The sequence below is a fragment of the Bombina bombina genome, chromosome 8 (genome assembly GCF_027579735.1).
Source record: "Bombina bombina isolate aBomBom1 chromosome 8, aBomBom1.pri, whole genome shotgun sequence".
Classification (NCBI taxonomy): domain Eukaryota; kingdom Metazoa; phylum Chordata; class Amphibia; order Anura; family Bombinatoridae; genus Bombina; species Bombina bombina.
Genome location: NC_069506.1, coordinates 4,870,253 through 4,896,638, shown reverse-complemented (window position 1 = coordinate 4,896,638; position 26,386 = coordinate 4,870,253). Strand labels below are relative to the sequence as shown.

The 26,386-nt window shown below is 38.9% G+C and overlaps 1 protein-coding gene across 1 annotated transcript in view; it reads right to left on the bottom strand.

Annotated features, from left to right (window-relative positions):
* Window positions 1–16,707, bottom strand: part of LOC128638168 (uncharacterized) — a gene marked incomplete in the record, with an annotated part of 174,028 nt that extends 157,321 nt beyond the window's left edge. The window contains 3 exon segments of the mRNA XM_053690032.1: window positions 4,055–4,238; window positions 8,218–8,344; window positions 16,284–16,707. Coding sequence (XP_053546007.1) covers window positions 4,055–4,238; window positions 8,218–8,344; window positions 16,284–16,707 — 735 coding nt within the window.
* Between the last annotated feature and the right edge of the window lie 9,679 nt (window positions 16,708–26,386).

The window sequence follows — 26,386 nt, the reverse complement described above, 5'->3', positions numbered from 1 at the left end:
ATCGGAATTAAGGTAGGAATTTTCTGATTGGCTGATGGAATCAGCCAATCAGAATCAAGTTCAATCCGATTGGCTGATCCAATCAGCCAATCAGATTGAGCTCGCATTCTATTGGCTGATCGGAACAGCCAATAGAATGCAAGCTCAATCTGATTGGCTGATTGGATCAGCCAATCGGATTGAACTTGATTCTGATTGGCTGATTCCATCAGCCAATCAGAAAATTCCTACCTTAATTCCGATTGGCTGATAGAATCCTATCAGCCAATCGGAATTCGAGGGACGCCATCTTGGATGACGTCCCTTAAAGGAACCGTCATTCGTCGGGAGACAACGGAAGAAGAGGATGGATCCGCGTCGCCTGCTTCAAGATGGACCCGCTCCGCACCGGATGGAAGAAGATTGAAGATGCCGCTTGGAGAAGATGTTTGCCGGTCCGGATGTCCTCTTCTTGCCGGATAGGAGGAAGACTTTGGAGCCTCTTCTGGACCTCTTCAGCACCGGATGATGGATCGCCAACCCCCGCTTGGGTTGGATGAAGATGTTGGAGCCAGGACGGATCGGTGAACCTGGTATGGTGAAGACAAGGTAGGAAGATCTTCAGGGGCTTAGTGTTAGGTTTATTTAAGGGGGGTTTGGGTTATATTAGGGGTATGTGGGTGGTGGGTTGTAATGTTGGGGGGGGGTATGGTATGTTTTTTTTTACAGGCAAAAGAGCTGAAATCCTTGGGGCATGCCCCGCAAAGGGCCCTGTTCAGGGCTGGTAAGGTAAAAGAGCTTGTAACTTTTTTAATTTAGAATAGGGTAGGGCATTTTTTATTTTGGGGGGCTTTGTTATTTTATTAGGGGGCTTAGAGTAGGTGTAATTAGTTTAAAATTGTTGTAAGATTTTTCTTATGTTTGTAAATATTTTATTATTTTTTGTAACTTAGTTCTTTTTTATTTTTTGTACTTTAGCTAGTTTATTTAATTGTATTTATTTGTAGCAATTGTGTTTAATTAATTTATTGATAGTGTAGTGTTAGGTTAATTGTAGGTAATTGTAGGTAGTTTATTTAATTATTTTATTGATAGGGTAGTGTTAGGTTTAATTATATCTTAGGTTAGGATTTATTTTACAGGTAAATTTGTTATTATTTTAACTAGGTAACTATTAAATAGTTCTTAACTATTTAATAGCTATTGTACCTGGTTAAAATAATTACAAAGTTGCCTGTAAAATAAATATTAATCCTAAAATAGCTATAATATAATTATAATTTATATTGTAGCTATATTAGGATTTATTTTACAGGTAAGTATTTAGCTTTAAATAGGAATCATTTATTTAATAAGAGTTAATTAATTTCGTTAGATTTAAATTATATTTAACTTAGGGGGGTGTTAGTGTTAGGGTTAGACTTAGCTTTAGGGGTTAATCAATTTATTAGAATAGCGGTGAGCTCCGGTCGTCAGATTAGGGGTTAATAATTGAAGTTAGGTGTCGGCGATGTTAGGGAGGGCAGATTAGGGGTTAATACTATTTATGATAGGGTTAGTGAGGCGGGTTAGGGGTTAATAACTTTATTATAGTAGCGCTCAGGTCCGCTCGGCAGATTAGGGGTTAATAAGTGTAGGCAGGTGTCGGCGACGTTGAGGGGGGCAGATTAGGGGTTAATAAATATAATATAGGGGTCGGCGGTGTTAGGGGTAGCAGATTAGGGGTACATAGGGATAACGTAGGTGGCGGCGCTTTGCGGTCGGAAGATTAGGGGTTAATTATTTTAAGTAGCTGGCGGCGACGTTGTGGGGGGCAGGTTAGGGGTTAATAAATGTAATACAGGGGTCGGCGGGGTTAGGGGCAGCAGATTAGGGGTACATAAGTATAACGTAGGTGGCGGTCGGCAGATTAGGGGTTAAAAATTTTAATCGAGTGGCGGCGGTGTGGGGGGACCTCGGTTTAGGGGTACATAGGTAGTTTATGGGTGTTAGTGTACTTTAGGGTACAGTAGTTAAGAGCTTTATGAACCGGCGTTAGCCAGAAAGCTCTTAACTCCTGCTATTTTCAGGCGGCTGGAATCTTGTCGTTAGATGTCTAACGCTCACTTCAGAAACGACTCTAAATACCAGCGTTAGAAAGATCCCATTGAAAAGATAGGCTACGCAAATGGCGTAGGGGGATCTGCGGTATGGAAAAGTCGCGGCTGAAAAGTGAGCGTTAGACCCTTTAATCACTGACTCCAAATACCAGCGGGCGGCCAAAACCAGCGTTAGGAGCCTCTAACGCTGGTTTTGACGGCTACCGCCGAACTCCAAATCTAGGCCTATTTTTGTAACACTAATTTTGAACACTATTGTTTGTATTATTGTTTATTAGTTTTTTGCTTGATGCACTTGCTACAGTTGTACTTAGGCTAATTCTGTTTTATCAGTATACACTCTTATTCTGGTGTACCACTCACACTGATCACCTGTTATTACCTCTGTTTTTATTGTAATTATCAGCTTTGGCCCTTTGAGCCACTTCTGTAAGATATTCCTGTATTTGTAATTTTATTTATATGTGCTTTTTACATTTTTTATATATAGTCTTTTATTACTCATGCTTTTTAACATGGTTCATTAAATAATCTTCTTTTATCTCTCTGTGAGTATATTTATCCCTTGGCCTCTTGTTGGCGCTGTATTCACTTCTTACTACTTGTATATAAGTACTTCACATATGACTTGTGTTGTGCCACTAGATAAAGATACACACACGTACACAGCATGCTTGTGTGTGACATATTAGTACTTCACATATGACTTGTGTTGTGTCACTAGATAAAGATACAAACACGTACACAGCATGCTTGTGTGTGACATATAAGTACTTCACATATGACTTGTGTTGTGTCACTAGATATATATATATACACGTACACAGCATGCTTGTGTGTGACATATTAGTACTTCACATATGACTTGTGTTGTGCCACTAGATAAAGATACACACATGTACACAGCATGCTTGTGCGTAACATATTAGTGCTTCACATATGACTTGTGTTGTGTCACTAGATAAAGATACACACACGTACACAGCATGCTTGTGTGTGACATATAAGTACTTCACATATGACTTGTGTTGTGCCACTAGATAAAGATACACACACGTACACAGCATGCTTGTGTGTGACATATAAGTACTTCACATATGACTTGTGTTGTGTCACTAGATATATATATACACGTACACAGCATGCTTGTGTGTGACATAAGTACTTCACATATGACTTGTGTTGTGTCACTAGATAAAGATACACACACGTACACAGCATGCTTGTGTGTGACATATTAGTACTTCACATATGACTTGTGTTGTGCCACTAGATAAAGATACACACGTACACAGCATGCTTGTGTGTGACATAAGTACTTCACATATGACTTGTGTTGTGTCACTAGATATATATATACACGTACACAGCATGCTTGTGTGTGACATATTAGTACTTCACATATGACTTGTGTTGTGCCACTAGATAAAGATACACACACGTACACAGCATGCTTGTGTGTGACATATAAGTACTTCACATATGACTTGTGTTGTGTCACTAGATAAAGATACAAACACGTACACAGCATGCTTGTGTGTGACATATTAGTACTTCACATATGACTTGTGTTGTGCCACTAGATAAAGATACACACACGTACACAGCATGCTTGTGTTTGACATTAGTACTTTACATATGACTTGTGTTGTGTCACTAGATAAAGATACACACACGTACACAGCATGCTTGTGTGTGACATTAGTACTTCACATATGACTTGTGTTGTGTCACTAGATAAAGATACACACACGTACACAGCATGCTTGTGTGTGACATATAAGTACTTCACATACTAAATGATTTTTGTGAGAACAAAACATTTTAACCCCTTCACTGCTGTAGTATTTCTTATTCCAGTTCCAAAGCTGCTTTTTTGAGCTCCAGTAAATATCTCTTAATTTATATTAAACTAAAGCCGTTTATTGTCACTTAATTTATTTTCCATCTATAGAACATACGAATGAGATCTTTACCTGTTTAATATCTGGTTTATCTTTATTATGGGAACCTTCAATGAGATTTGTGAGATTTTCTTTTAAATTTCCTTTTGAGAGAACTTTATAGCAATCGTAGAATTCCCAGATCCGATGTATTTCTTCTGCCATCAGCAAATGATCCAAATGAACAAGTTCACTTGCCTGTTTCTCAAGGAGAAATCTGAAACATTAAGATATAAATGTAACTTTAAATAAAAGAGAACATTCATCTGGTGTATAAAGAAACTACTCTGGTAGATAAAGTCAGGGAAGTAATGCACTACTGGGAGCTAGCTGACATCATTTGGTGACAAGAGTAATAAATGTGCACACATCAATCAGTAGCCAACTCCCTGTAGTGCATTGCTATTTTTTTTAGCCTACCTAGGTATGCTTTTCAATAAAGGATACAAATTGAACAAAGTACATTTGATAACAGAAGTGAAAGTGCCTTACAATTGTGTGTTTTATCTGATACATTCATGTCCCTTTAAATAAAATAGTAGGGTACATGAAAAACATAAATTATGCTTACCAGATAATTTCCTTTCCTTCTGTATGAGGAGAGTCCACTGCTTCATTCATTACTTGTGGGAATACAGAACCCAGACACCAGGAGGAGGCAAAGACACCCCAACCAAAGGCTCAAATACCTCCCCCCACTTCCCTCATATCCCAGTCATTCTGCCGAGGGAACAAGGAACAGTAGGAGAAATATCAGGGTATAAAGGATGCCAGAAGAAGAAACAAACATTTAGGTTCGCCCAACTGAGAAAAACATGCAGGGGCTGTGGACTCTCCTCATACAGAAGGAAAGGAAATTATCTGGTAAGCATCATTTATATTTTCCTTATTAATATGAGGAGAGTCCACAGCTTCATGCATTACTTGTGGGAAACATATACCAAAGCTCTAGAGGACACTGAATGAAAACGGGAGGGTAAAAGAGAGACAGACCCTTAATCTGAGGGCACCACAGCCTGCAAAACCTTTCTCCCAAAAGCTGCTTCAACACATCAAATTTTTAAAATTTTGAAAAGGTATGTAAGGAGGACCAGGTAGCCGCCCCCAACAAATCTGCTCCATAGAGGCCTCATTGTTAAAGGCCCAGGATGAAGCCACAGCTCTAGTTGAATGAGCCGTAATTCTATGAGGAGGCTTATGTCCCGCTGATTCATATCCCAAGCGAATAATACTCCTCAACCAAAAAGATAAGAAAGTGGAAGAGGCCTTCTGCCCTCTACGCTTCCCAGAATAGACAACAAATAAGGAAGAAGTCTGTCTAAAATTCTTTGTAGCTTGAAGATAAAATTTCAAGCCCGAACCACATCCAAATTATGAAGTAACTGTTCCTTCGGCGAAGAAGGATTAGGACACAAGGAAGGAACCACAATCTCCTGATTGATGTTATGATCAGAAACAACCTTAGGAAGAAACCCAACCCAGTATGAAGAACAGCCTTATCAGCATGAAAAACTAGGTAAGGAGGCTCACATTGCAAGGCCGCCATCTCAGAGACTCTGCGTGCCGAAGCAATAGCCAGTAGAAAAAAAACCTTCCACGACAATAATTTAATGTCAATCGAATGCAAAGACTCAAAACTTTAAGAACTATATTTAAACTCCAAGGAGGAGCGGTAGGTCTAAACACAGGCCTGATTCTAGACAGAGCCTGAACAAAAGACTGTAAATCAGGAAGCTTAGCGAGCCTCCTGTGCAATAACACTGATAGAGTCGAAATCTGTCCCTTTAGGGAACTCGCAGAAAGGCCCTTCTCCATACCATCCTCGAGAAAGGAAAGAATCCTGGAAACCTCTACCTTATGCCAGGGGAATCCAGGATCTTCACACCAAAATAAGTCGGTCCTCCACACCTTATGATAGATTTAAACTCAAGGAGGAGTGGTAGGTCTAAACACAGGCCTGATTCTAGACAGAGCCTGAACAAAGACTATAAATCAGGAAGCTCAGCGAGCCTCCTGTGCAATAACACTGATAGAGCCGAAATCTGTCCCTTTAGGGAACTCGCAGAAAGGCCCTTCTCCATACCATCCTGGAGAAAGGAAAGAATCCTGGAAACCTTGACCTTATGCCAGGTTAATTGACACTCTTCACACCAGAATAAGTAGGTCTTCCATACCTTATGATAGATGCGACGAGTGAGCGGCTTTCAAGCTTGAATGAGAGTATCAATCACTCTGTCAGAAAAACCTCTCCTGGCTAGGACTAAGTGTTCAATCTCAACGCAGTCAGCCTCAGAGAATCTAGATTTTGATGAACAAAGGGACCCTGTTCCAGCAGATCCCTGCGACAAGGTAACCTCCATGGAGGAGATGAAGACATCCCTACCAGGTCCGCAAACCACATCCTTTGCGGCCACGATGGAGCAATTAGTATTTCCGAAGCTTGCTGCTTGATGCGGGCCACTACACGAGGGAGAAGTGGTGACGGTGGAAAGATGTAAACTAGACTGAACCTCCAAGGCACTGATAATGCATCTATCAGCTCTGCCTGAGGATCCCTGGACCATGGCCCATATCTGGGTAGCTTGGAATTGAGTCAGGATGCCATAAAATCTATCTCCGGCGTCCCCCATCTGTTGCAAATCTCCACAAACACCTCGGGATAGAGAGACCATTCCCCCGGATGAAAGGATTGTCTTCTGAGAAAGTCTGCTTCCCAGTTGTCCACACCTGGAATGTGGAAAGGTGGATCGCTGACAGCGAGCAGTTGTGGGCCTCTGCCCATTCCAGAATCTGAGATACTTCCCTCATTGCTAGGTAGCTCCTTGTTCCCCCTGATGGTTGATGTAAGCCACAGAGGTTATGTTGTCTGATTGGAATCTGATAAACTGGGATTAACCCAGAAGAGGCCAAGCCTTCAGAGCATTGAAGATCGCTCGAAGTTTCAAAATATGATCGGGAGGAGAGATTCCTTTCGAGTCCACAGACCCTGTAACTTCCTGGCACCCCAAACAGCTACCCATCCTGATAGATTGCATCCGTAGTCACAATCTCCCAGCATGGTCTCAAGAAGGATGTCCCTTGGGACAGGTGATCTGGACAGAGCCACCAAGAGAGCAATTCTCTCAACGGGTTGTCCAGAGAAATCTGTTGTGACAGATCCAAGTGGTCGCCGTTCCACAGACTCAGCATGCACAGCTGAAGAGGCCTGAGATGAAATCTGGCGAATGGAATGATGTCTATGCTCAACGCCATGAGTCCAATTACCTCCATACACCGGGCCACAGAGGGCCTTAAGGAGGTCTGTAGGGCAAGACATTTGGAAGTTAGCTTGTAGTGTCTCTGGTCTGTAAGAAATATCCGACATTTCGAGAACTCCTTCCGTTAATCATGCAATATAATTTGTGGTACAAAGCATCCTAATATACTCCTCAGCCACAAGGGGGCAATAGAGGGAAATTTACATATTTAACTCTTTAACAGCCAAAATAGCTCTAGTCAGTGTATCACAAAACAGTGGAATGCAGCCACAAACAAAACTGATACTATACAATATCATATTAAAATCAATACAAAATTATTCATCATAATGGTTACATAATAGTGTAACCAACAATATAACAATTTAATACTCTTTACAATATATACATATATGGATACAGCAAGGATTTAACCAAACTATGAGTAATATATATAGATATATGAGTTAGGTACTTTAGAACCGACTGGGTTAAATAACGACTGGGACTTGTCTGTGTTCTTATAAACTAATTTTAATAATCTCATTCCTATAATTTAATTTAATTACTATGATGGAGATTTATATGAATTTAGCAAAAATGTCATTATTTATTTCTATTACCCATAGTTTGGTTAATTCCTTTCTGTATCCATATATGTATAAATTGTAAAGAGTATTAAATTGTTATATTGTTGGTTACACCATTATGATGAATAATTGTGTATTGATTTTAATATGATATTGTATAGTATCAGTTTTGTTTGTGGCTGCATTCCACTGTTTTGTGATACACTGACTAGAGCTATTTTGGCTGTTAAAGAGTTAAATATGTTAAAATCCCTCTATTGCCCCCTTGTGGCTGAGGGGTATATTAGGATGCTTTGCACCACAAATTTTATTGCATGATTAAGGGAAGGAGTTCCCAAAACGTTGCATGTGTCTTCTGTGCTGAATAAACCTGTTTGACTTCACATTTGCTGCCACATTATTTGGAATGTTTTGGTATTTATGGTACGGTGTGGTGGTATTCCTATGTGGCATGCAGTGACCTGGGTGCTGGATGGTATCTTCTGTTTTTGCATTGTCTGTAAGAAATATCCTCATGGATATGGAATCTATTATCATACCCAGTAATTCCCCCCTGGTACTAGGAACAAGAGAACTCTTTTCTAAGCTTATCTTCCATCCATGAGATTGTCGGTATAAACGAGGTTACAAAATTATTATTTATTACTATCTTAGCAATAACCTTCAAGAAAATGTTGGTGTACTTATTTCACTTATTCCTTTGTTCTAGATTAGTTAAATTTATAAACACCTTGAATTATATTTATGTAGAAACTAGATAATGAATCAATTATACACTCTTATTCCGTTACAATATTCTATACAACAGATCATAAAAAATATATCTTTAAAATGAACCTTACTCACAATGAATCATATTAAAATACCCCAATAAAATATGGACCGCTAACAGTGCTTAATTAATAACTACCAAAGATTTAACCACAATAACCAATTTATGTACAGTTCTGAAAGAGTTCACAATAATGACTGACTTGTAAATCTGGAGTGATAAATCCTGTCTAGCAAATAAATTACTTAGCATTAAGTATGACTGATTCTATTTTACACAGTACTATGGATATAAACTTAAAACACCAAATATGCTCTTTAAATTACCAACTGCAATCTAATTATAGCTTTAGAATACCTTTGATTTAAAACATTAAATATATAGAGCAATCATATACATCACAAAATAAACCAATTTGAAGTTCAGCTTTTTCAGATAAATCCAGTTCACGTCATATGAGAAGTATTGCAATTATGGATAAAGAAAGTTAGGCCCAGGCTTGCTTTATAGAGACTGTGTTTCAAAAGGCAGCAATTCTGAGTCAGTCAAAATTTCAGCAAAAGACCAAAAGACCCCCTTTCCTTCCTCTTGCATGAGTTTTTCAAGTGATAACCCTGCATCTATTTTGTAATCATTGGTGAACGTTTTGGATACAAACTTACTGAAGCTTGTCCCTTTGATAGGCCCTTAACGGAGCTTGTCCCTTATTGGCTTACTTGGAAATGTATGGGCTCTGACAGTCAATTCGTTTGGTTGTCATACCAGTTTTAGTCCACTAGGGGGCAGCAGACAACTAGAAATGCAATCTCATTATTAATATTGCTAACAGTAACAGTTTACTATATATCTTCAAATGTATATTTAATATACTCACAATTTTCTAATATTAATAAATTATATGTTCAGCATGTGTGGGACCATATACTACTATGTACCTTGAGTATTTTTATACTAAACATGAGTATATTACTTATACTATTTTAAAAATGCATTTAAAAATCATATTGTCTATTAAAGGATTTAAAAGGATTATAATACCTTCAGCATGGACTCAACTATTTTCTCAGTTATCATCTAAATATCACATACATACCTTGAGATTAGCAATCAGATGTAATTTCATATAGCTATATTTGTATTGGATTATTATACCATATTAATATAAATATTGCATATCTGTATATCTCTTTCTGAGTGTATAAAAACATATGGTATACTTTACAGCACCAATTACATATGCACTTATTAGATGTCTGAAAAGTTAACTATATAGCTACTTATTAAATTCAGCAAATACTTATCTAATATTTTACTGTTAGACATTTCTTCTCAGATCCTCAAATACACATTTATTTACACAGTCTGAGTCTAAATGAAATATTTGAGAGTTATACAGTTCATATAGATGAATTTCTAAATTCTCTTTACTATTTTACGGTGACGTAACATCTGAACTCCATGGATTTGAATTCAGCATGGGACAATTTTCACCGAAGTGTGAATGGTCACTTTCCCCTTGTCAGGGTGCCAGGAATCAGACTGAGATGAGAAGTGCAAAAATAATAACACCTTTATTAAGAACAAAAAGTAATAAAAAGTCCACAAAGTCAAACAACAAGCCAGGAGTCAAAGCCAGAGCTGGTAGTCAGACGATCCGAATCAGAAGCCAAAGCGAATAGTCAGACGAGCCAAGTCAGGAGCCAAAGCGAGTAGTCATATGGAATCAGGAACAAGGAGAACAGCAGAGTCAGGAACAAGCCAGGGATCAGGAACCAGGAGAGACATCAGACAGCCAGGTAATACACAGGAACTCACAAACAGGTCTGAGACAATGCAAGGGCAAAGGCAGACTGAACTGAGGCCCTTTAAATAATAAGTGATGACATCACAATTCTGAGACTGCAACCTGTCTCACACGGATGATGTACACTAGTCTGGCCAAAGAGGGCATGCAGGAAATGAGCAGCATCACACACTCTGCACCAGATTCAACAAGAGAGGTGAGTAAAATGGCTGCCAGCAGCACATGGCAAACAAAGCAGGGGAAAAAAACCCTGACAGTACCCTCCCCTCAACAACCCCTCCCCCACGGGAGGACAAAAGGCTTATTGGAGAAACGGGCATGGAAGGTACGGAGGAGGGCGGGAGCATGAACATCAGAGGAGGGAACCCATGAACGCTCCTCCAGACCGTAGCCCCTCCAGTGAATAAAATACTGTACGAGAGTCAATAATGCTGCTGACCTCATATTTTTCATGGTTGTCAACAAAGATAGGATAGGGACAAGGCAACACAGTGGTAAACCAATTACAAACCAATGGTTTCAAGAGGGAGACATAAAAAACATTGGAGATGCGCATTGCAGGAGGAAGGTCAAGAGCTTAGGCCACAGGATTGACCCGTCTGAGTATTCAGAAAGGACCAACATAACGGGGAGCCACTTTATTGGAAGGCACACGAAAGTTCAAGTTGCAGAAAGACAGCCAAACCCTCTCACCAACTTGGAAGGAAGACGCGGGCAGACATCTACGAACAGCCTGGAACTTTTGGCACTGCATAGAATGATGAAGGCAATCCTGAATCTGCACCCATGTGGAACGGAGATGCCGGAGATGCTCCTCCAAAGCTGGAATATCCTGAGACATGAATGAATCAGGCAACAAGGATGGTTGAAACCCATAATTCGCCATGAATGGGGATAACTGGGAGGAAGCATTAATAGCACTATTACGAGCGAACTCTGCCCAAGGTAACAGCTCAGACCAATTATTGTGGTGATCTGAGACATAGCAAGGGAGGAACTGTTCCAGAGCTTGATTAGACCATTCTGCAGCCCCATTGTATTGAGGGTGATATGCCGAGGAGAAGGAAAGCTGGATCCCCATTTGAGCACAAAAGGAATGCCAAATTCTGGAAATAAACTAGCTACCCCGGTTCCGGGACTATCTCCTTGGGTAACCCATGTAAACGGAAGACCTCCTGGGCACAAATTGAAGCAAGTGGTGCAAGCGTTTCCCGGCCATGTAGGACAAGACTTTAAAAGGTGGTCCTGTAACCCACAATAGAGGCAGAGCCCCTCCCTCCTCCTAAAGGACTTCTCCACCATGGAGAGATGTGTGAATCCCAACTGCATTGGCTCAGCAGTACCTGGTAATTCGGGACCAGGAGGCATGGAAGGAGATGGAGGCATGGGTGGGAACAAACATGTAGGAGACAACGGAACAGGAGGCTTCCGCAAGCACTCCTTGAAAGAGGGCCTCTCTCTGAGTCTGATGTCAATTAGGATAAAAAAAGATACCAATGCCTCGAGATCCTCTGGTAAATCTCTAGCAGCAACTTCATCTTTAATCACATCAGAGAGCCCATGAAAGAAGGTGGCAAGAACGGCTTCATTGTTCCAACCTACCTCTGTGGCAAGCATACGGAACTCAATGGCATACTGAGCAACAGATCTTGTACCTTGCTGAATGGACATGAGTTGTTTAGCAGCAGAGGAGGAGCTAGCCGGATCATCAAATACCCTTCGAAAGGAGGCCAAAAATTCAAGGTAATTTGAAATCACAGGTTTATTACTCTCCCACAAGGGATTAGCCCAGGCAAGAGCTGTGTCAGAGTAACGAGATGTGAAATACCACCTTAGCTCTGTCAGAGGTAAACGCCTGAGGTAACATCTCAAAGTAAATGCCCACCTGGTTCAAAAACCCTCTGCACTGAATTGGATCACCTCTATATCACTGAGGTAGAGGTGCAGAACCCAACATGCTCCTGGTAGGACTAGGTGCAGCAGCGGAAACAGGAGCAGCCATAAGTTGTGGGACACTCTGGTCCAAATGTGCAGTGCGAGTCAGCTGGGTTTGCAGGGCCAGTGCAAATTGATCCAAGCAGTGATCCTGTTCATTCATCCTGGAAATGATGGTAGGTAAAGGTGGATTATTAGCACCATCATGATTCATGGCCCTTGCATAATGTCAGGGTGCCAGGAATCAGACTGAGATGAGAAGTGCAAAAATAATCACACCTTTATTAATAGCAAAAAGTAATAAAAACAAGTCATACAACAAGCCAGGGGTCAAAGCCAGAGCTGGTAGTCAGACGAGCTGAGTCAGAAGCCAAAGCGAATAGTCAGACGAGCCGAGTCAGGAGCCAAAGCGAGTAGTCAGACAAGCCGGAATCAGGAATAAGGAGAACAGCAGAGTCAGGAACAAGCCAGGGATCAGGAACCAGGAGAGACGTCAGACAGCCAGGTAATACACAGGAACTCAGAAACAGGTCTGAGACAATGCAAAGGCAGACTGAACTGAGGCCCTTTAAATAATAAGTGATGACATCACAATTCTGAGACTGCAACCTGTCTCACACGGATGATGTACACCAGTCTAGCCATACGAGGGCTTGCAGGAAATGAGCAGCATCGCACACTCTGCACCATATTCAACAAGAGAGGTGAGTAAAATGGCTGCCAGCAGCACATGGCAAACAAAGCAGGGGAAAAAAACCCTGACACTCCTGTAAAACCTTTTTTTCTTTGCATATACTAAGGCTTTAAAGGTTGGATATTGTAGACTGACTACCTCATTGCAGGGTTTTGTCAACTTCACTAATTGAAACAAATGTTAACCGTTTGCTCTCTCTTAGATGTCTTGAGCAGTGAGGGGGGTCAGTGTTACAAATAGCTTCACAAATAAAAGTATTATTTGGTGTATATAAATATATATACATATATATATTTGGGGATAGGGCACTTCATTCTCCCTCTATGCTTTGTTGTTGGGATCAAGGATGGCATGCTCATGACCCATTTATCCATAAAAGTATAATTTTTAGGTATCCTAATTTTATAGGCAACTGGAGATATTTTGTCAGTAATGACAAAAGGACCCTTCCATGATGGAAGAAATTTCTTCTCCTTAACCTGATCTCTTCCAAAGTAATAAAGATAAACTTTATCATTAATTTCATATTCCTTTTTGGATGTTTTGAGATCATAATAGGTTTTAGCGGCAGTTGCGGACTTCTCTATGTTCCTTTGAGCAAATGCAAAGGCATATTGCAGGTGCTTCCTTAAGTTCTCCACATATTGATGTGTATTGGCAGCATTTATCAAGTTCTGGTCTGATGTACGGCACAATAGATGTTGAGGTAGAACCATTCTTCTCCCATCAATTCAAAAGGTGACATCTTAGTAGCATTACATGGAGTTGCTCTTAATGCCATTAGGACTAGAGGTAGTTTTTTTTTTTTGTTTCAAATAGTTTTTATTAATAATTTTTCAGAAAATATACATAACTCAAACAGACAGTTATTATACGGTGCAAAATATGGTAAATATCAACATATTATATATTCTGTATAAACCTAAGAGTATTTAGCATTTGAGTTAATGGAGGAAGTGGAGATAGTGATAAGGGACCTGTTTTAAGGAAAGGAAAGAGAAAAAAGAAGCAGAGGGGGAAAAGAAGAGAATGGAAGGGAGAAGCAGAGAAAAGAGAGAAAATCTTCCCTCGCACTATGTATGTCCAACTTGGTTAGAAGATAGTGTACTGACTTATGTGTAGATGTAAATGGTCAGTGATATGGTACAGTAGCAACCTCTGTTACATATTATGGATTTCTTTGTTCCCAAAGAAAAATAACGTCAAGTATGAAATCCTGTTTCCCTATAAAACAGTAGTGTCTCTTCTCAAGGGATAGTATATAAGTAAGCTCCATTTCCCATTGTTGGAAGGTGGGGGGGTGTTGTTGTTTCCACAACCGAGGTATGAGTCGTTTGGCACATGTAAGCATCAACTGCAGCAATTTTGTGCGATAGGCGCATTGTATATCTGGGACTGAGTTTAATAAAATCATTGGGGCAGTAATAGAAATTTGAGTACTCAGGGTAGTGTTAATACATTGTTCTATTTGGGCCCAAAAGTTCGACAATTTATCACAGGACCACCAGACATGGGCTAAAGTGCCAACCTCCCCACACTGTCGCCAACAGAACCGATTGGCCCCTGGAAATATTTCAGACAATCTCTGGGGGGTAAGATACCATCGGGAGATGATTTTATAATTGAGTTCAGTCAATATTAAGGATGTTGAAGCGGAATGTGTCATATGAAAACATCTTGACCAATCCTCTACTGGAAGTCTGAGCTGGAGTTCTGTCTCCCATTTATTAGTGAAGGAGGGTAACCTAGTTGCAGGTGGGATCCTAAGAAGTTTGTGTGTGATGGATAAGTGGGATTTATGTATGTCCAGATTAAGGCATAGTTTTTCAAAAGGTTTAAGTGTACGAAGGCAGTCAGTTCTTTGAGGACAGTCAAGGATAGCCTGTCGGATTTGGAGATAAGAAAACCAGCTGTGAAATGGAGAGCCTAAGGAGTCTCTTAAAGAGATTCTGTCTTTAACCAAAGAAGAGTCCGTAAGTAGAAATATAGGCAGATTTTTGTGGCTCGTGGTTTCAGTCTCAAATTTAAATTGGTGTCGTCGAAAAAAGAGTGTATTACCTAATATTGGGGTCATGGGTGAGATCGGGGTAGAAAGGGTATTGGGATGCTGGATAAGGGAGTCCCAAATAGCAAGAGTAGTGTTAATACTTTCGTTAAGTTTGATCATGGGGGGTCTGTGGGGTTTGGGAAGCCAACAGAGGTCTCGCATCGAGGTTTCCTGGAGAAGGGCTGCCTCGATTTGTACCCAGATTTTAAATGAAGAATTATGATTCCACGCCAATATTCGAGCAAGGTGTGCCGCCCTATAATATAATGACAAATTTGGGATATTGAGACCTCCTTCATCTTTTCTCAAGTATAACGTTAGGCGAGACACTCTTGGGTTTTTATAGGACCAGATAAAAGATTCTAACATTTTTTGTTGGGTGCATAAAAATTGTCTTGGTATTGAGATAGGTAGAGCCTGAAATAAATATGGATACTTCGGGATAATCATCATTTTGATGGCATTTATTCGGCCTGTCCAGGATAGGTGGCCCTGTTTGTGCCACGTATTTAGTAATGGGAAAACTACGGTTTGAAGCTTTAGAAAGTTTTCGTGGAACAAATCCTGAGGGTTAGTAGGAATAGTAAGTCCCAAGTATCTTAGAGAGCTTGTGACAGCAAAAGGGGTGTCATTATGGAGGAATTCTATTTCTGTGGGATTTATGTGAATGGGAATGATGCTTGATTTCTCCATGTTTATAGAGTAATTAGAGAACTGTTTATATAACTCCAAGACTTGTATGAGGGCAGGGAGAGAGGTTTTAGGCGCCTGTAATGTAAAGATAATATCATCTACAAAAAGAAGACAGGTCTGACGGATATTGCCAAACTGGATGCCAGTGATATTAGGGTCGTTTCTCATTTGAATTGCAAGTATTTCCACAGTAATGGCAAACAGCAGAGGAGATAATGGGCACCCCTGTCGGGTGCCATTAGATATTGGGAAAGTTTGGGAAATTGTGTCATTAACTTTTATCCTAGCACGGGGGTTATTATATAGTGCTTGCACTCTAGCTATAAATTTGTCTGGGAAACCAAACCTTGACAGGGCCGACCACATAAAATGCCAGTCGACCCTGTCAAAGGCCTTCTCGGCGTCTGTGGAGAGGAGAACAAGGGAGCTATTAGAGTTGTGAGAAGCAAAGAGAGCATGAAGTAGTCTGGTGGTATTATCTTTTGCCTCACGGCCCCTGATGAATCCAGCCTGTTCTGGATGTATGACTTTCGGAAGGATAGGATTAAGGCGATTTGCTAGGATCTTAGCATAGATCTTGATGTCAACGTTTATTAAGGAGATTGGCCTATAACTGCCTACGTTGTCCTTAGGTTTATCAGGTTTAGGGATTACTGTAATCATGGCTTCTAATAGAGGCTGGGTGAAAGAAAGACTTTGGTCTATAGACTGAAAGAGTTTGAGTAAATGAGGGCTGACTTTACCAGTTAAAAGTTGATAAAATTTGGACGAAAGGCCATCCGGACCAGGGGATTTACTACCTGGGAGAGATTTGATTGTGCGTATTACTTCCTGTAACGAGATGGGTGCATCTAGTATATCTAGGTCCTCTTGTTGGATCGTGGGGACAGCAATTGAGTCAAGGAATGACTTCATCTTATCTCTCCTCTCCAGTTCGTTTATGTTGTTTTTAATATTATATAGGGAAGTGTAGTATGAGACAAAGCTTTCTGATATGTCTTCATTTTTTGAGCTAATTGTACCTGAGTAGTTTTTGATGGATTGAATATATGAATTGAGTTTCTGTTTTTTTAGGTATCTCGCCAGCATTCACCCCGCTTTATTAGACTCTGCAAAAAAATTCACCTTAGAGGTCATGGCACGCATATGCGCATTTTCAATCAGAAATTTATTAAGAGTGTCTCTTGCTTCCTTAACTTCATTTAGTTTTTGCAAGGATTGAGGTTCTTGTTTATGAGAGTTTTCTTTAGCTAGGAGAATGCTGGTTAGAGAGTCAAACTGGGTAGATCTCTGTTTTTTGAGTTTTGCAGTTAGCTGTATAATGATCCCCCTAATAAAACACTTATAGGATTCCCAATTATTGGCAGCGGTAGTGTCAGAAGAAATATTAAACTCAAATAATTCATCTGTGTGTTTTATTAATTGGTCAATGATATCGGTATCTGTGAGGATATATTCGTTTAGTCTCCAGTTCAGTCTGTGATTGGGTTTGGATGTCCATCTAAACCTAGATCTAACTAGACTATGGTCGGACCAGGAGGTGTGTGAAATCTTGGAGTCTATTAGATTTGTAAGGAAGGCCTGATCACAGAATATGTAGTCAAGACGTGTGTATGAGCGTTGAGGGTGGGAAAAGAAAGTGAAATCTTTGGTAGTTGTATGCACCATTCTCCATGTGTCAAATAATGTAAGTGATTGTAGTAGAGTGTTGTTGTTATTGATCTGAGAAAGTCTCAGATAGGATCGGCCTGTCGATGTATCCAGGGAAGGATTCGATGGGAAATTAAAGTCTCCTCCTAAAAGGATAGGGCCTTTGGCTATGTCAAGGAGCTTGTTAGTGACTTTGCGGAAGAAACTAGGGGTCGGTTTATTTGGGGCATAAATATTTGCTAGAGTGATGGGTTTACCGTAGTAAAGACCCACCAAGATCAAAATCCTACCCTCAGTGTCGCAGTATTTTTGCAGTAAGTCAAATGGGGCGTTACGTTTAAAGAGGGTGCACACACAGTTATGTCTGGTCGGGCCCGAGCTAAGGTAACATTGGTTGTAGTATCTAGTAGGGAGCTTTGGTTCATGAGTTTTTTTAAAGTGAGTTTCCTGGATCATCACAATATCCAGACTCTTTTTATGAAAGTCATATAGGGCGATTGATCTCTTTTCTGCCGAAAGGAAACCTTTTACATTTTGAGTGGCAATAGTGAATGACCCATCAAAATTCTGTGGTTTCATTGTCAGTACTATATATTATGGAATGACAACAAGAAAAAACAGTAGTAAGTGTGGGGAAGTTGAGAAGGGGTTGTATAGATAGGAGGATTGAGATTTCAGAAAGAAGGTTAAAGAGTAGACCAGATCTGGTTTAATCTGGTATAGAAAGTTTAAGTGTAGGCTCTGATGTAAGTATAATACAGGCAAAAGTAAAAAAGAGGCTGTTAGGCCAGTTGGACATGGAATCTACATGAAGTGAGATTGGAACAGCAAGAGGGTTAAACAGTTCTATGATATTTGTGAACCTTTAACAATACAGCCACATCTCAATTATGACATCTAACCGAGGTAGTAGTGTCTTATAGCTAAAATACAACAAAATGGAATAAAGCAACTTCGTTCAACTCATTTATAGAGCAGATATTCAAAGATAATATGCAATAACATAAGGACACAGAATCTGAATTTTAGTTTTTCCCCGGGCAGGCATTTGAGCAATTGGAGACCCTGAAGTACGGTACGGCAATATGACTATGGGGTAAATGTACTATTATATTAAGCATTACGTGTGTCGATGCTGGCTGAGTGACAGTGAGAGTATTATGATTACAGCATTTCTCAGACTGACTTATGTAGGGTCTAAATAAAGGTCCATATAGGTTCGTACCGGTAAATGTAACTATATCAACAGTATGGAGTTGTGCTGCCCTGTTTTTCATCAGGTTTGAGCTTAACTAGAAAGCATGATATAAGGGGGAGGGTTGTTAGGAAGGTCACGGTATACAGTATATTAGTCACGTGCGGGACCGTGAGAATATCTGGGCCACATTAAAAGAGTTATAGGGTGTATCTTTAGTTATCACGTTAGGGGGCATACGCCACGGGTATGTGGTGTATAGACACATAAAAAAGGAGGTATTATCTTTGTTTTGATAATGGGATTGTTTGGAGTAAACACTTCATACATACACAAAATAAACTGGTGTAACTTTGCAATGATCAGCATATAACAAATAACAAAAGACATGCTATGGAATTTGCCATTTCACAAAAGGTGAAGTGAAACAGATAAGAAAACATTCAACAGATCCGTAACCATAACAGTTCTAGCTGGGTCACAGCAACCTAGAAAACTATAATAAGAGCAGTTATTTCTCACAACAGCAAAATCTTGAAACAAATAGTCCAAAAAGTCTCTAGACAAAGTCTCTGTAAAGCCTGGGAGAAAGGAATATCAAGTTAATAGAGTAAAGTTATTAACAATCAGATTATATATTTACGTGTCCTTTCTCAAGGTGGATCATCGGCTGTATTGGCAGGGTTAAGTTGTCTTCTTTTATTCTGCTTCATTGTAGAGTCCTGCCAAGGACGTCTCTGAGGTTTGGGGGGTTCCTGTTGAGCTGGTGCTGATGGTTGAATGGAGGAATCAGCCAAATCTGGGGGAGGTAATCCCAGCTGTTGACAGAACTGTTCAGCGTCTGGTGGAAAGAGACACTCAAATTTTCTTCCATTCTGGACCGCAATGATCGAGGTTGGGAAACCCCACCTATATGGAATTTTTAGGGTGCGTAGATGGGAGGTCAAGAATGAAAAATCTTTTCTCTTTTGGAGTGTTCGAGCTGAGAGGTCTTGAAATACTTGTATACGCTGACCTTGGAACATGAAAGCCAGTTGTTTTCTGGAGTGGCTGTAGATAAGCTCCCTATGCTGGAAGTTCTGGAAATGTACAATTACATCTCGGGGGGGCGAACCTTCAGGGGGCTTAGGGCGGAGTGATCTGTGGGCCCTATCAAGGATGATTTCAGGAGGATCATCAGAACTATTTTTCATTAAATCTGCAAATAATGAATGTAGATAGCCCTGAATTTCTGCCCCGAGAACCGTTTCAGGAATTCCTCTGAATCTTAAGTTACTTCTTCTAGAGCGATTCTCCAGATCGTCTAATTTGTCTTCTAATTCTACCATACGTTGGTGGTGTTGGAAGGCTTTTGTAGAAAGGTTTGCTATTTTTTGAGCTGCTATATACTCGTGTTCTTCCAATGTGTCCACTCTATAGCGAAGGTCAGAAATGTCTTTCTTTAGGTCCGCGCATTCAGTTTTAATGCACGCTTTAACTTGTTCAATTAGGGCTTCCATAGCTCCATAAGTGATAATGTCATCTTTTCCTATTTCAATACTTTGTGCTTGTTCTTCCGTTGTTGCATCTGTAGCCTCACAAGAGCTTTCATCTTGAGGTATTTGCAGAGGTTCTAGATCCTTGTTAGATCTCTGTTTATCTGTCTGCTTGAAAAAGGAGCTCATTGCACCCTGGGATGCAGGGACCGTTTTCTGAGATTTATCGCTCCGTGTTAATTTTCTTTGTGACATTGTTGAGGGGTAAAAAGATGATTAGAGGTACCAGTGTTTAGAGAGCAGCCTGCACTTAGCTCTAATAAGACACAACTCCCCAGGGATTTTGCTCTCACAGAGCGATTACGGAGAAGGGCAATGGATATGACCCACTGCTACCAGGAGCAGTGGGAAAGAGAGGGGGAGTGTGAATAATATTCCAAGGGAGTGTATAACACAAGTGTGTAGCTGTTCAACGGCTTCTTCTTTTGGAGTGCAAATGTCCCGTAATACAAGATACAGTGAGTAATCAATTGATAGAAGATTTCTGTGTAGGCTTGGCAAAGATAGTTACTTACACAGATCCCCGAGTCTGCAAAGTTCTGTGACGCAGCATCAAACCAGCATGGCTGTCGCGGTAGCGGTCTAGGTATCACCTTTAAATCCAAACTTTTCTCGTCATATTCGATTCAGGGTGTTCACCGTGTGTTCCGGAGCAAGTATATAGGCTCTACATAGAGATATCTTCCAAAATGCTGTTGTTGTTGCATACTTATATGTCCAACTCGTTTAGAGAGCTTATAGAAGATTCCTATGTATGCTTGGCAAAGGTAGTTATTTTCACAGATCCCCGAGTCTGCTAAGTTCTGTGACGCAGCATCAAACCAGCATGGCTGTTGCAGTAGTGGTCTAGGCATCACCTTTAAATCCAAATTTTTCTTGTTATATTCGGTGCAGGGTGTTCACCGGGTGTTCCGGAGCAAATATATAGGTTCTACATAGAGATATCTTCCAAAATGCTGTTGTTGCATACTTATATGTCCAACTCGCTTAGAGAGCTTCAATGAAGTGCGACCATCTTTGTCAGCCGCTCGCCCCGCCTTAGAGGTAGTTTTAAATCCCAGTCTTTACCTGTTTCACTCACAAACTATTTTTGGATTTTCACAATGGACTGGTTGTAACGCTCTACACCACCACTTGAGGTAGCTCTTTATGGAATATGGAGCTTTCTTTTGACCCCTAGTATTTTCCACATTGTTGTCATCACTTCGCTAGTGAAGTGGGTTCCCTGATCGGATTCAATTCACTGGGGTAAACCAAATCTGGTTGATGAGCAATGCTGCGCATGTTTCAGCACTATTATTAGGTGCACTTATGCACTCTACCCATTTAGTGAACAGACATGTTACTGTCAACATGTATCTGTTACCTCTTGATGACCTAGTTACTGGACCAATAAAATCAATTTGGATATCTGACCATGGCATTACCATTCCCCTTTTCTGCAATGGCGCTCTATGCGTTGGTGCTGTGGGTTGGAACTGTGGACAGATTAAACAACCTTGACAGTAGGTTTGAACATCCTTCAACATATGTTGCCTAAAGGCATAGTCATGCAATATTTCATATGTTAATTTGACGCCATAATGACCAGATATGGGAGCATCAGGGGCATGTTGAAGCATGAGACCTCTGAACTGGGTAGGTAAAACCCATTGCTGGATGCCAGTTTTGGAGGTTCTAATTAACAAATCATCCTGTAGCATGAATTATGATCTGGACTTCATTAAGATTCTAAGATCTTCCTTGCCAATACCGCCCTCTCTTGAGATGGGGTTGTTTTCAGGATCTTCTATATGTTTATAGAAGATAACTATAATGGGGTCTTCTTTTTGACTAGTGATCAGGTCCTCACTAGGAGAATCCTGACTCCATTGTACCTTGTTAGGCTCACTTTGTTGTTTAGCCTGGTTTCTGGTAATGGCTTCTACCTGAATTGCACCCATTAAATAGTTGATATTAAGGAGTTCTCCAGTTATGGCTCCGTTGTCAATGTATATTTGATTATGGTGAGTATTTAAAACTAAAAACAGGTGCTTTGCTGATTTATTACCTATAGAGATAGATAATAAACATTTAGCTGTGACATTATAGCTTTCAGACCTGTCATCCAGGCCATGGACACAGTGGTCTTGGGGAGAAAGATATTTAATCACCTTAGGTTCAGCTATCTGCGCCAATAAGCCTTCGCTTATATAGCTAGCTTGCTGTTTTAAGTTCAATTTGGCATACTTTGTTTTTCCAAGGTCATGCACTTGCATAGGGATAAATAGATCATCTTTAACTTTCTCAATTTCTGCGAGGAATTGAGAGTGATCTCCCCCTTTAGGGGACTTAGCATCCCCCTTGTGGAGAGATATGGTTAATACATCGCTGTTTAAGGAAAAATTGGCTATCTTTCAAGGCAAAATTTTAAAAGTATTCCCATCAGAGCACATGTTGAGCAAAAAGGTGTGGTAACTAGCCATAGAACAAACTATTATGCTATTGTTCGTTCCCAGGTTGAGCGCTTCTCTCTTTTTATTTATATTAGATCTATATACCTTAGAAGGACTCAACAAAGAAAGTATAGGTTAATTAAATTAAACTATGCTAAATACAAATTAAAAAAAACAATCTAAATTCAATCCAGTACAAAATAGAGGTGGCTATTTAGAGTCCTTTAATATACTAACTATGCAAGAATTAAGAGCAATAGAACAGAATAGAAATTATTTTAAAAAACTCTAAATAAATATGAAATACAAGCTATGAAGAAACTTAAAAATGATCTAAACATAGTTATACGACATGCAGATAAAGGTGCAAGATACAGAAGTATATAAAAAAGAAGCCGTAAGACTTCTGTCAGATGACATAAGCTTTTTTAAAAAAAGACAAGATCCTACAAAGGAATTAATAGAATAATTATCCAAACTATTAGAACTTGGAGTAAATACAAAGGTATTAAATAAACAAGAATTCAAATTCATTCTAGTAAAAACACCCAGAATTCCTATATTTTACCACATCCCAAAATACATAAGAGTACTAATAATCCCCCCGGAAGACCCATAATTTCTGGAATAGATAATTTAACTTCAAATGTATCTCTGTATGTAGAGCTATTTTTGCAAACTTTGGTTTCCAAAACAAGATCATACCTCAAGGATAGTACTGAACTGATAAATTTCCTTGAAAAAATGGAATGGGATCCAAAATGGTATTTGATAACTGCAGATATCAAGTCACTATATACAGTGATAGATAATATAGAAGGTATCAAAAGAATACAAAAAACATTTAACAAATATGGTTTCCCAAGCTATAAACAGAGAGAATTCCTACTGATAAGCATCAAATTTACATTGGAAAACAATTATTTTTGTTTTAATGGAACATTCTATAGGCAAATACGAGGAACCAACATGGGGACTCGTTTTGCCCCTAGTTATGTTAATTTGGTTTTGGCAAACTGGGAAAATGAATATATATGGAGTCAAGGGAAATATATGAAAGACATTATTATAAACAAAAGATATATTAATGACATCTTTTTAATTTGGAAAAATGACTATCCGTCACTAATTAATTTCATAAAACATTTAAATAATAACAGCTTAGGACTAATCTTCGAATATAAAATTGACAAAAACAAATGCTAATTTTTAGATTTATCTATAGAAATAAAAGATACTAAAATAAAAACTAAAACTTTTTTAAATTGGTAGATCAAAATACGTATTTGAACAACAGTAGTTGCCATGAAAAAAAATGGTTAGAGAATATCCCTAAGGGACAATTTATTTGAGACAAAAAGAACTGTACTGACGAATATGACTTTCACTCTCAGGCTGAAATTCTGAAGGCAAGATTTATTGAGAAAGGTTTCAAGACAACACTATTGGAAGAAGATTTGAATAAAGTAAGCAATGAATTGAAATGAAATGCTACAAAAGAACAAAGATTTAGTAAGTATGAAAACAAAACAGCATTGCATTGATAAAATAGATGACTATACTTTACCAATACGAACAGGAGATAATAAATGTAATAAAAGAATGTTAACTACATACTATGAAAATAAAAAGCAAATTGAACAAGCCATTATCAAGCACTAACATTTAGTCTGTAAAGATCCCCTATTAGGACCTATTGCTCCGAAAATAAATAAAACCATCTGTAAGAAGGGAAGAAATGTAAAAACAATTCTATCCCCTTCAGACCTTACTCCCAAATTTGTATAATGGGATAAAAAACAGCAAGAAAATAACCATAATTGTGACCAAAATAAAATGATATAAAAACCCCCAGCAATTAAAGGCTGGCATAAGTGTGGGAGATATATATATATATATTGCTTCAAAAAAAGCGCAGTCATTTTATTATCAAGGTAAAGAATATAAAATTAAAAAATGTATAAACTGTGACTCTACCTTCTTAATCTACATGTTAAAATGTAGTTGCAATTTGTACTATATAGGGCATACTACATGCCCTCTTCGTAAAAGGATCTATGATCATATACTGTATATAACATCAAAACAGGTTATTTAAAATATTCTGTCTCCCGTCATTTCAATCAGGTGCACAACAGAAATGGAAAAGATCTGGAATTCATAGGAATAGAACATATCGCTATTGATAGGAGAAGAAGGGACAGAGAAAGAAGGCTAAATCAAAGGGAGACTTAATGGATCCTCGGATTAGATACTTTACAGCCAAAAGGACTCAACGAGAACTTTGATCTAGTATTGTTCCTATAAAAAAATGTAAAAAAGATGCATACAATTGATATACAGTATATATCTATTTCTAGAAGTCCAGTTGTTTCTAAAGATAAAATATATTGATAAAATGTATCTGTGAATGTCTAGTTGGACCAATAAACATGGGTAGATTTATATCTTGTAGGAAGAATATTGAAAATGCTTTTTCAAATATGCAAAAAATGACTGGAAATATGACAAAGAATATGTATGTAGTTTTTTTTTTCTCTGCAATTATTTGCAATGCCTATTCTAAGACAATTAGACATTAGGGGCAAAATAATTTGATAGATACTTGCCATACAAGTTTTGCTGTCCAAGCCGGCTGGACATACAAACATGATATTGCTTGATCAAAATATAAAGACAAATAATAATACTGACATATTGATCAGTGTATGAAACATGAACTAGGCATTGCAAAACAGAGATATATATATAAATGATCATAAAAAAGATAAAATATTGATATTGATGACCAACATATCTATGTTTAGAGAAAATGCATTTGCATAAAAATAAAGTGCATATGTAACTATTACACATGTTCTGGTGATATGTGCATATATTTATATATCTAAAAGGTTATTAGAATAGATTTATTTTATTTACGCCAACAAGATTGCCATATCTAAACAATTAATATCACTGTTACGTACATCTAGAGATTTATTTATGTATAGATTAACTGATTCCATGTGTGATGAGTAGAGACCCATTGGTCAAAACAGTAATTGTATCTGTTTAAAAGGGAGCGTAGGGAGACTGTTAGTTACACCTGAGGAAGGGGCGTGACTCTGAAACGCGTAGTGGTAACGTATAAGCAAGTCTGGCCAGGCAAGTGTTTGCAGTCTGTTGCTCTAATACCAGCAGTGTTTTAAATTGTATTTTTCATCATCATTGTTTGTATATGTTGATTTTATTGCCTATAATGTCTATTGAAGATTATTAATTAGACAATGTGTGATATTCACATTTGGTAGCTGTATTTATAACACGCCATCGGGGGTTTGCTTAAAACCGTTAAGTGATTTGCTACATCTCAGATGTGAGATATTCTGTGTAGATACATATTTCCAAAGTAATGAAAATTAAACAAAATTCTCTTTTATGGTGATTACTTGAAATTTGTTTGTTACTGTATACAGCGCAGTTTACTCATTCCTTTAAAAACTGATTGCTTAGGAGCTGTTAATACGAGTCTGGATGGGTTCACAGAAAGACTCTCCCTGCATCTCCAGACCCTAACATTCGTCAATGCTCTCACTGAGAGGCTGACAAGACTACTTAAAACTCCAGTCCCATTCCGAAGGGTACTACCCTCCATAAGTAGGGTGACCATATTGCCACTTTAAAAAAGGGACACATATGAAAAATACATATGTCAGGGTTCTTATACAAAACATTTCTTTAAACAGCCTTGAAAAAAAGCCCTGACATATGTATTTTTCATATTTGTCCCTTCTTAA